The 10867-nt window shown below is 36.0% G+C and overlaps 2 protein-coding genes and 1 long non-coding RNA gene across 3 annotated transcripts in view; 2 read left to right on the forward strand and 1 right to left on the reverse strand.

Moving 5' to 3' along the window:
• The first annotated feature begins 159 nt into the window (after nucleotides 1-159).
• On the forward strand, nucleotides 160-3658 carry LOC127966570 (calcium release-activated calcium channel protein 1). Its single transcript, XM_052567672.1, has 2 exons — nucleotides 160-452; nucleotides 1342-3658. Exons 1-2 carry the CDS (start codon nucleotides 333-335, stop codon nucleotides 1888-1890), a joined length of 669 nt encoding a protein of 222 aa, XP_052423632.1. The 5' UTR covers nucleotides 160-332; the 3' UTR covers nucleotides 1891-3658.
• Nucleotides 2808-6195, reverse strand: LOC127966572 (uncharacterized). The gene is made up of 3 exons (XR_008155658.1): nucleotides 5950-6195; nucleotides 4688-5809; nucleotides 2808-4127 (listed from the first exon to the last, which is right to left on the reverse strand). It is a non-coding gene; the product is annotated as an uncharacterized LOC127966572 (long non-coding RNA).
• Nucleotides 6196-6208: 13 nt separating this feature from the next.
• Nucleotides 6209-10867, forward strand: part of LOC127966569 (transmembrane protein 120B) — a 5867-nt gene continuing 1208 nt past the window's right edge. The window contains exons 1-12 of the mRNA XM_052567671.1: nucleotides 6209-6306; nucleotides 7185-7303; nucleotides 7395-7511; nucleotides 7608-7667; nucleotides 7749-7844; nucleotides 7927-8016; nucleotides 8669-8734; nucleotides 8810-8871; nucleotides 8941-9033; nucleotides 9145-9209; nucleotides 9655-9723; nucleotides 9870-10867. The exon at nucleotides 9870-10867 is cut by the window's right edge and continues 1208 nt beyond it. Of these exons, the coding sequence (XP_052423631.1) occupies nucleotides 6244-6306; nucleotides 7185-7303; nucleotides 7395-7511; nucleotides 7608-7667; nucleotides 7749-7844; nucleotides 7927-8016; nucleotides 8669-8734; nucleotides 8810-8871; nucleotides 8941-9033; nucleotides 9145-9209; nucleotides 9655-9723; nucleotides 9870-9983 (1014 nt within the window). The 5' untranslated portion in view covers nucleotides 6209-6243 and the 3' untranslated portion in view covers nucleotides 9984-10867. The remainder of the gene's footprint in view (nucleotides 6307-7184; nucleotides 7304-7394; nucleotides 7512-7607; nucleotides 7668-7748; nucleotides 7845-7926; nucleotides 8017-8668; nucleotides 8735-8809; nucleotides 8872-8940; nucleotides 9034-9144; nucleotides 9210-9654; nucleotides 9724-9869) is intronic.

A 10867-nucleotide genomic window follows, 5' to 3' on the forward strand; every position in this document is an offset into this window, starting at 1 on the left:
TTATTATTATTGTTAAGAAGTATTCAATGCAAAATATTAATCTACCTCGATTCTGTTATGTTCACTCACCAATAAGATAAATAATTTTTCCAGAAAAGTGGCAAAATGGCTTTATTTGTTCTTAATTTTGAGGCAAATATATCCATCGTTCAGTTTCATGTGTTGTCGCGAAGGATTGTGGGTAATGCCTTCGCGATGCATCCAGTTTCACTTGAGCAAGCCGACCGTCTCTAAAGGCGCAGCGCTGGAGATTCACCATTAACCCAGCGCAATGCTCCTGCTCCAGCTCCGCTGAATCTCTCGGATACTAGTTTCTCTCAACCTCCGCTCGGATGAACATGAGTCGGAACGAACATTCGCTGCAGGCTCTGTCCTGGAGAAAGCTTTATCTGAGCAGAGCCAAACTCAAAGCTTCCAGTCGCACGTCGGCTCTTTTATCCGGTTTCGCAATGGTGAGTTGTTTTTCGCGTCTGTTTATTTAGTGATGTCTGTGAAAGTTCAATTTAGTAACACTGGGTTGTTAAAGAGAAAGTGCGTTTAATAGTGTTGTGTAAGTTTAATATAAGAATATTTTGGCTTTAAAACGGGCGTGACTCGAGTCTTTGATGCATCTGCAATCACAAACTGACAGCCACAGTTGTTTAGCTCGTGCTAATGCTCAGCTAGATTTTTACTTCGTGATTGTTTATAAAGAGCATCACGAGAATCTCAACAACTTCTTCAGTCTTCTGCTGCAGTGCACTTTAATTCAGTGCCAAACCTATTCTTACAATGTACAACTTTAAATACACATTAGAACCTTCTTCAAACCTAAATCCAAGATTTGTTTAATGTTATTATCCTTTCTTTGTTTAAAAATATTTTTTTATGTGCATAAAAGCTTTAAAAAATATTGTAATAAATAAACAAATAAAAAAAAAAAATATATATATATATATAAAATATATATTTCAATGGTATTCATTTACATTATTATATACATTTATTACTAATAATAAATATATAAATTATTTTATATATAATTTATCTATTTTTAATCATAGTGTATTACTCTGTATATATCTAGCAATATTTAATATATTATATTTATATAATATTAAATATCTAACACAATTTGTTACAAACACTTACTGTGTTGACAAAATAATACATAAAATGTATTATTTTGTCAACACAGTAAGGGGTTTCTAACAAATTGTTGAAAATTAACTTTATGGAGTAGAGAATCAAACTTAACTCAAAATGAATGCTAGTTTTTTTCATTATAATGACTGATATTACAGTAGAATATTTGCTGGTTTCAAGGACTGTATTTTACCTGTGTTTCCTTTCATTTTACAGGTGGCAATGGTGGAAGTACAGCTGGACACCAATCACGACTATCCCCCAGGACTGCTGATCGCTTTCAGCGCTTGCACCACTGTGTTGGTGGCTGTCCACCTGTTCGCCCTCATGGTGAGCACCTGCATCCTGCCCAACATCGAAGCGGTCAGCAACGTGCACAACCTCAACTCTGTGAAGGAGTCTCCTCACGAGAGAATGCATTGCCATATCGAGCTGGCCTGGGCTTTTTCCACAGTCATTGGAACGCTGCTGTTCCTGGCCGAGGTGGTCCTGCTGTGCTGGGTCAAGTTTTTACCCATTAAGCCGAAGGATCAGAAAAACGGTACTATATCCGCCGGGGTGGCCGCTGCGATCACGTCTACCTCCATCATGGTGCCTTTCGGCTTGGTTTTTATCGTCTTCGCTGTGCATTTTTACCGCTCGCTGGTCAGCCACAAAACCGACAGGCAGTTTCAAGAGTTAGAAGAGTTGGAGGACTTACAGAACGAACTGGACAATCGAGGGGAGGCGTCTAACTTACAGTCTCCCAGTTCCCTTTACCCCTAGTTTTGAGTTTGGGAAAGAGCTTCTGTCAATGTTTTAGATTTGTCAAGTGTTGCAACACATCATATTTTCAACCATAGTATTGATCTATCTGTTGCATGTGTTGCAGTTTTTTGTGTCGAGGATTTGTCCACTGTTTCAGCTAGATTTACTAATAACTGACTTTTATAACTGTGAAAGCATGCACACTGCATGTTTTATGTATTTTTTTTTCTGTTCTTATAGGAATAGTTCACCCCAAAATGAACATTTTCTAAAAATGTACTCCTCAAAGGTGTGTTTGAGTTTGTGTTTTTCATCTGAACAGATTTGAAGAAATTCAACACTACATCACTTGCTCATCAACGGATCCTCTGCAGTGAATGGGTACCGTCAGAACGAGAGTCCAAACATCTGATTAAAAACATCACAAACGATCCACAAATAATCTGTTGTGAAGATGTTTTAAACTAAAAATATTACTATAATATGTGTCCTTTCTTTATAATATTGCTTTCTCCAGTGGAAAGTCATCTTATCTGAATCAGGAGATAAATATGCACAGATAGAGGTTTCCACTGGAGGGAGCGTTAGTATGGATTATGGACTTGTATTTTGGCAAGAAGCGACAGTTTAAAGTAATAGGTTTCTTACAAACACAAAGCTTTTACTTCACAAGTTGTTAACTGATGGACTGGTGTGAATTAGCTGTTTAGACACTTATTCTGAAGGCACCCATTCACTGGTGAGCAAATGAAGTAATACTAAATTTCTCTGATCTAAATTTCTAAAACCTGCTCCAAACTCATCTACATCTTGGATGGCCTGAGGTTGAGTACATCTTCAGCAGTTTTTCATTTTTGGTGAACTATTCCTTTAATTCACCACAGGGAAAATCCTCTATTTCAGTCCTGTTACTTACAAAGTTTAAATTTTTACACAAGGCAACCTACGTTCTTACAGACATAAGTTTATATATTGCAAAAAAAAATCTTTTAAAGACTGATCAGAGGCTTGTTTGAAGTTATTACAGTGCAGGGGACACTTTTATGTCCGTTTGACCAAATAATTGTGATGAGTTCTGAATCATAGCTTTGCTATTGAACAGCTGAATCAACCAAAAATCAGAGTCTCATTCAAACTCAAATTTTTTCCCCAAATGAACCCCCTGAATGAAACTAAGGAGAAACTTAGAAGAAACTAAGGCACTTTATCAACATGTTTGTCTGACCTTTTTTGGTAGTATTTGAAATGGCTTCCCATTAAAGGAACCTCTGTTCACTCTGAAGTTGGACACAAGTGCTTAGCGCCGTCACGGCTAAAGAGCTGGCAGGATTGTGCGATTATGCTAGCGAACACATTTCAAACAAAGTGTTTATTAAGCAGAGGACCGTTTAAGCATGTAGTCACATCAGCAGCATTGACAAAAATGACTAAAACAACATGCCAATTTATTAACATGTTCAGTATTGCCAAATTGAAATACAATTATTTATTTTTTCCCCAAAGTATGTGAAACAATATCCAATGTTGTGTGTAAAGTTTGATTCAGAAGCTCTTTTTATTAGTGCACAGCATGTGCTGGAATTTAAAAACTCACAGTTTATACATTTTAATTAAAGTCTTAAATCAAACTTAAACCAAACACCCTTTTGTGCTCTTTTATATAATTCTTGCCAAAATGAGCATTTTGTTAAATACTAGTAGATGCATAATGTGCCACCAGCTTTTTTGTATTGTGTGCTAGTGTTTTTATTGTGAGTGAGGGGTTGATAAAACACATTTCACCACACTAGTCTGCCTTTTTTGTCTTCGGGATATTGTCAAGGTAGATATTCCCTAGCAATGGTATGACTTGGAATTGTGGTTTCTGTCGATTACAGCTCTGCTTTTACGTCCAAAGGTTTGCCTTTGGAGAAATCCACAATGTTTCTGAATCTGCATTAGGTAATAAACCATGCAAATCAACAAAACTCTTTGAGCTGTTACACTGGTCTGAACCTATGACTGAAAGCTTGCATTACTGTTAAAATGGAAATCATGCAAATGAGCAAACATCAGTGTTAATCATTTACCTTGGGAATTGGATAGACTGTTGGTCTAACTGCTGCTTCTCTCCCAAAATCAGACATGGTTCCACACTTAGCAACGCCGTCAACCAAAAAGCCCTTCGTACAGCTTACCTCTGTCCAGGTAGAAGAACTTGCCATGTCCGTTTTTCTGTCCGTCGCTCCAGGTGCCCACAAAGCGGTTTCCATTAGCTTTACAAAAAAAAGATAACAAAAAAAAATGTCATTAATAATTTTTAAATATATATTATTATTATTCTGCAAGAAGAAAATGAAGCCAATTTTTCGGACAATTAAGATTATTTCCAACACATCATTTAAAATAAAAATTCCCCCCAATTCTCATTATCATAATGCAAAAAAGATAATTCCTATCTTTTATATACAAGTTTATTATATAAAAATTGTAATGCTTAATAAAATCGTATTATTATTTATGATTATTAAATTTCATTTAAATATAAATGCATTATGTACTGTAATATGTGTTTACTGTGTTAATAAATATACACACATGTATATATTTAATAAATACACATAATTTATATTTATATACCATGAATAATATATAAATATGAATACATATATTTACAGATTTAGATATTTCTTAAATGTGTTTCTTAGTATATGTATGTGCATGTATTTATATTTAAATATACACAGTACACACACATATATTATACAAACAAACTTATTTGGATGAATCGATTTGACACTTTGTCATTTCGCCAAGAACCAACATAAACCCTCACATATTCTCCAGTCCTCATCATAGATCAGTCCTGTTTTCTTCCAAACCTGTGTCCCTTTTCTTCATCAGAGTTCGAGCTACCTTCAGGAACATTTTGTTAATGGAGGGAAAATCATTCTTCTAAATCAAGCTTTGATGAGCAGCGTTTCCTAGAAATAAATAGTGTAATGTAATCTGCAGCATCTAAAATAACAAGTAAATTAAATTAAGGTTTGTCTATTTAAACTGCCAGGCTTTGTACTGTGATCCTCAAGGCCTGTAATGTTTAAAACATGCCATTAAATATTCAATCCATTAAATATTACCACGTTTATTATTATTCATCCACTCGCCTGTGTACTCCATTGTATCTCCATCTCCAACCTGCCACAGGAGCTGCTGAAACAGTTCTACTCGACCATCATTGAATCCATCCTCTGCACTTCAGTAACTGTCTGGTTCAGCTCAGCTTCTAAATCTAACCTCAGAAGACTACAGAGAGTAGTCCGGACTGCTGAGCGAATCATCGGTTCAACTCTCCCATCTATTCAAGAACTGTACTTATCCAGAGTGAGAAAAAGGGCTGTCAAAATCACTCTGGACCCCTCACATCCAGCACACTCTCTCTTTGAACTGTTGCCATCTGGTCGACGCTACAGAGCACTGAGCACTAGAACGACCAGACACAGGACCAGTTTCTTCCCTCAGGCAATCCATCTTATGAACAGCTGACAATAATGGCGAACACACTACACTTTATATTTATATACACACACACTTTATTTATCTAACACACATACTTAGTATACACTTAAATTTTGCACACAATATATATGTACATACATAACTTCACTTTGTAATATACCTGCCTACAATTGTCATTTGTATATTGTCATTCACTGTCTACATATTTGTATTTTTTATTCTTTTATTATGTGTTTTATGTTCTGTCGCTGTCATTCTGTTGTACTGCGGAGCTTCTGTCACGAAAACAAATTCCTCGTATGTGTAAACATACCTGGCAATAAAGCTCATTCTGATTCTGATTCTTCTGATTCTGACAGAATACACAGTGTGATGCGGCTCGCATTTTTGGGCTTTTACAAGTGGTTCTGTAGTCTGGGGTCGCTTCAAGAAGGGCATACTGCACATAAAATATAATTATTATCATTAAAATATTATTATCTGTCACTATAGTACTTTTTGTACCACTTAAAAAATATATCTAAGTACATGCAATAACATGAATATGGTAATCATAAAGTAGACCTACTTAAATCTTACCTCATTCCCCATCCAAAACACTTAAACAAACTTCAATAAACCACAAATATTAAATGTAAACTTTAAACTGGTTGATCTCGACGGACCTGTCAAAATAATTAGTGAACTTAGCCACAAGCCTCGACTAATATTTATGTTCGCTGACGCTCCCGGTCGTTAGGTGGCGACGTCATCCTCTGAATCGTATGCTGGCCTGTGATTGGTGGACAGCTGAAGAAGCGGAGCTTATATAAATTGCTAGAGCGCCCACTAGCGGCAGTGTGCGGCAGAGCAGCGCCAGCGCAGACGAGTACAATGTCACTGGAGAGATGTCAAAGTGAATGGACAGAAATAGATCAAGAATATCAGCAATTACAGGTTTGAACTGAACGAATGTTTGTTATATTTGTACTCCGATAACCTAAAGTTGAATCCCGTGTTAGTTAGGAGGCAAATGCGTCTGTTTTAGATGTTTGTGACGCGGCTAACAGGCTTTAGCTCATCAAATAATACACTGATTTTCTTTTGTTATTGTATATGTGTATTTAACCAGCATCAGTTCTTTAAAAACATATTTAAATGATTAAATATATTCGTGTATATATTTTATTCTTTTAATAAATGTGGTGTGTTAGTTAAGTAGATCTGATAATGATTCACGGATTTAACTGGTTAAACCAGGTTAGATGTTAACCAAGAGTTGTTGCTCAACTGTAAATTTGATCCTATGATCGATTCGTGATAGACAGGGTTAGATTATTGGATGGTGAAGCTCTAAACGGTAAACTTCTGGAAGTTCACGAAGCTCCGAGTGTTTGAAAACTAAAAAAATACCTTTTAGGTCAAGGCATAAAGGTAATACAATTAAGTTGTTGTTGTTGTTGTTTTTGGATATATAACGTTACCATGGTAGTACTCTGGTATTTATTTTAATTAACCTGGTGTACAATGTAAAAACCTTGAGGAAAAATATATTAGTACTACGGTACAAATCAAAGAACCATAGTATTTCAATCTGATATATATATATATATATATATATATATATATATAATATTAAAAGATAAAATATCCATTAAAAATCAGCTGTCATGATGTAAATGATTGGCCGTGTTTAAAATGTCCTTCTCATGTTCAAAATACCTCATGCTTAAAATGGAGCATCCAGAGGATGCTATGTGCCTATTGAAAGGTCATGCATGTATTAGGAAACGATTCTGATTTTATTTTGACTTCCAGTGTATTTTGTATTTTAGGAAGCGCACAAAGTCTACAAACAGAAGCTGGAGGAGCTGACGAACCTGCAGGCGATATGCAGCAGTGCCATAAGCAAGCAAAGAAAAGGCCTCAAAGACCTCAAGAATAGTCTTCATAAGTAAGAGCCGAGTTTTAGATGTTACCAAAGAACTTGAGCAATACGTTCATGATGACATAAACAGATCCTTTATCTCTTTTGTTGTAAACAGATGTACGAAAACTTGCAATGAAAAAGAAACAGAGGTGATAAATGACCTGAAGGTTCAAATTAAAGAAAGGCAAAATGTCTTTTTTGACATGGAGTCCTACTTGCCAAAGAAAAACGGGTGAGTTAGTTCTTCATACCGATATGTATAGTACCACGGTTGTGTGATTTGGTTTTGAGGCTTTTCTACTTTCAAACTGTTGTCTTCTCTTTTCAGATTGTACTTAAATTTGGTCCTTGGAAATGTGAATGTCACACTCCTCAGCAACCAAGCCAAGTGAGTCAGATGTGAGCACGTCCGTTGAGCGGAGAGAGATTTCCCAATACAAAATTGTTAATTTTCTGTTTTCCAAAACAGGTTTGCATACAAAGATGAATACGAGAAGTTCAAACTTTATATGACTATAATACTAATGTTTGGTGCTGTCACCTGCCTCTTCCTTTTCAACTACCGGTAAGACGAGAGATCTCAATAATCAATGCCATTTTGTGGAGGAAAGTGTGCTGTCGGAGTCTAACAGATTTCACGTTTACAGGGTTACAGATGAAATCTTCAACTTTTTATTGGTGTGGTATTATTGCACGTTGACAATAAGAGAGAGTATCCTCATGAGCAATGGGTCACGGTGAGTTCACGTTCACTTTAAAAGACATTTGGTCAATGCTGTGCCCAGATGTGGTTAACTGTGGTTCAGGATCAGATCTCTCTTCCCAGTATTTCCCTGTCCGTTTTCTATTCAGTCAATAACTTTGGTTGTACTATTTCGTTTGGTTTGTTGTAGTGATTTATGTTATTTGTTTATTTATTTGGCCACCATTCTTTATTTATTTATGTATTTTTGTCTATTAATTTGTGTAGTTTGTATTTTGGTTATTTGTTTATTTTTTGGTTGTTCATGTTTTTTTATTTGGTTGTTGAATATATATATTTTTTTTTTTTGGTTTGTGTTTGTTTATTTGATTGTTGAATTTTTTTTGGTTTGTATGTTTTGTTTATTTGGTTGTGAAATTTTGTTTATTTGTTTGTGTTTTTATTTGGTTGTGACATTTTATTTTTATTTCTTTGAATGTTTATTTCTTTGTATGTATTGTCATGTTTGTTTACACAATTTTATTTGTCTTGTGTATTTATTTGGTTGTAGCACTTTGATTGTCTGTTTATTTATTTGCTTGTATTTGTAGCTGTGAATTGTTGTTGTTATTATTTTTATTTTTTAAGCTGATAATTTATTGCATTGATGAATGGTTATGATTGACCTTTTTTTTTTTTTTTACTAGAATTAAAGGCTGGTGGGTGTCACATCACTACGTGTCAACCTTTTTATCAGGTGTTATGTTGACATGGTAAGTGTTTTAGGTCACAGATCATATAATTGAATAATTCTTCCCCTCACCAGCTCTCTGTTTCTGTCTTTTAAGGCCAGAAGGTCCAATGTATCAGATGTTCAGAAGTCAGTTCCTGGCTTTCTCCATCTATCAGAGTGAGTATAATCTATTAGCTGCTCTTGTGTCTTTTGTTTGTTGTTATATTCTGTATGTTTCTCTGTCAGGTTGTGTGCAGTTTCTTCAGTATTATTATCAGAGCGGCTGCTTGTATCGGTTACGGGCTCTGGGGGAGAGAAACCAGCTGGACCTGACAGTGGGTAAGCGTTGGGACCGATTTGAATCCTGGGAGAAATGTTGACCTGGATGATGTCCTTTTGTGTTTGGCCTGAAGTCAGAGCCCAGACTGACCTCTCATGTCACTCTTACAGAGGGCTTTCAATCATGGATGTGGAGGGGGCTTACATTCCTTCTTCCATTTCTATTCTTTGGCCACGTGAGTATCAGTGTTTAAGTGTTGCCTTTCATTTTTCATGCAATTGCAAAGTTGTCTGAAAGGTTTCATGCAATTTACAGTGGGACATCTGTGAAGATCATAACATGTTATTTTGTGGGTTTTAAACAGTTTGTTAACGTTTATAAGTCTGGGGTCAGTAAACTAAAATCAGGACTCTTAGCAAAGACCTCAGAAAGGTTTCTTGAACAGCAAATCAGCATATTACAATTGTTTTATTTCTGAAGGATCATGTGACACTGGAGTAAATTATGCTGAAAGTTCAGCTTTGCATCACAGGAAGAAATTACATTTTGAAAAAATATATTTTTAAATTGCATTTATATTTCAGATTATTACTGTATATTTGGTCAAATAAATGCAGCATATATTGATCCAGCTGTCAGGCATATAATATAAATGTGCTGGTTTTCTCTCCTCTGGTCAGTTTTGGCAGCTGTACAATGCTGTGACTCTTTTTAAGCTGTCCTCCCGTGATGACTGCAAGGAATGGCAGGTAAAGAGAGTGGCGGAAGTTGCCAAACATCATTATTATTGCTTAAATTCCCAAGTATTAATCTTCTGCGCATTGCTCATCTTGAACTGAGGTTAATTTTGCCAGTATTGCAGATCGAATTTGCACTTAAATATTACATTTTTCAGGTGTTCATGTTGGCCTTGACATTTCTCGTCCTGTTCTTGGGAAATTTCCTCACGACTTTAAAAGTGGTCCACCAGAAGCTCCAGAAAAATAAAGAAAAGGTCAAAAATAACTGATGAGACGCCAGCTGGAAGATTTCATACACCTCATGGCCAGTGAGGAACTCACAGAACTCAATTTCAAAGCGCACAAAACTGTTTCGTATATAGGAGTCGCGTCCCACGAGCTGTTTGGAGAGGGTTGAAATAGATGTTGACGTCTCCTCAAACTTGTTTCAACAGCAGCTGTGAAAATCAAGATTTCGTGTCACGTTGCCCTATCGTCTGCAAAGTTGTTTTTGCTCTTATTTATGCAATCACAGCAGATAGAGGGTAACATTTGGGTTAGAAACCACTGACAACCTTCAGACACTGTATACTCAATAAGCAAAGAGACTTCAATTCACTTGTTTTGTTCCTGTGCATGGATATGTTTACAATAAGCCACATTTAAATTTTATGCAACGCAGCAGGATGGCTGTAGAACTGCAGATGCTCAGTTCACTACTCAAAGGGATTTGTTATGATTTTTTAAGAAGCTGGATAGTGATTAAAGAACTTGTTCTCAAGGCATATTAGCTGAAGCATATGTTACATATGTGTGAGAAAGCATTGCAACAATGCAACTCTAAGGGAAAGGCGTGTTTTGCACGTCGTGGCTTGTCAGTACAGTGATTGAGCAAGGCCAAATTCTTGAATTAAAGGAGTAGTTCATCCAAAAATGAAAATTTTATTTTAAATTTGCTCACCCTCAGACCATCCCAAGATGTAGATGAGTGTTTCTTCAGAACAGATTTGGAGTAATTTCACTTTACATCACTTGCAAACCAATGGATCCTCTGCCGTGAATGGGTGCCGTCAGATTGAGAGTCCAAACTGCTGATTAAAACATTCACAATAATCCACAAGCACAGTAATCCACAATGCTCCAGTCCATTAATTATCCATAATATTGCTTTCTG

The sequence above is a fragment of the Carassius gibelio genome, chromosome B10 (assembly GCF_023724105.1).
Source record: "Carassius gibelio isolate Cgi1373 ecotype wild population from Czech Republic chromosome B10, carGib1.2-hapl.c, whole genome shotgun sequence".
Classification (NCBI taxonomy): domain Eukaryota; kingdom Metazoa; phylum Chordata; class Actinopteri; order Cypriniformes; family Cyprinidae; genus Carassius; species Carassius gibelio.

Coding starts and splice junctions, on each gene's coding strand:
- LOC127966570 (XM_052567672.1), top strand. CDS start 333: ATGAACATGAGTCGGAACGAACATTCGCTGCAGGCTCTGTCCTGGAGA. Junction 453..1,341: donor TTTTATCCGGTTTCGCAATG/GTGAGTTGTTTT, acceptor TTCATTTTACAG/GTGGCAATGGTGGAAGTACA.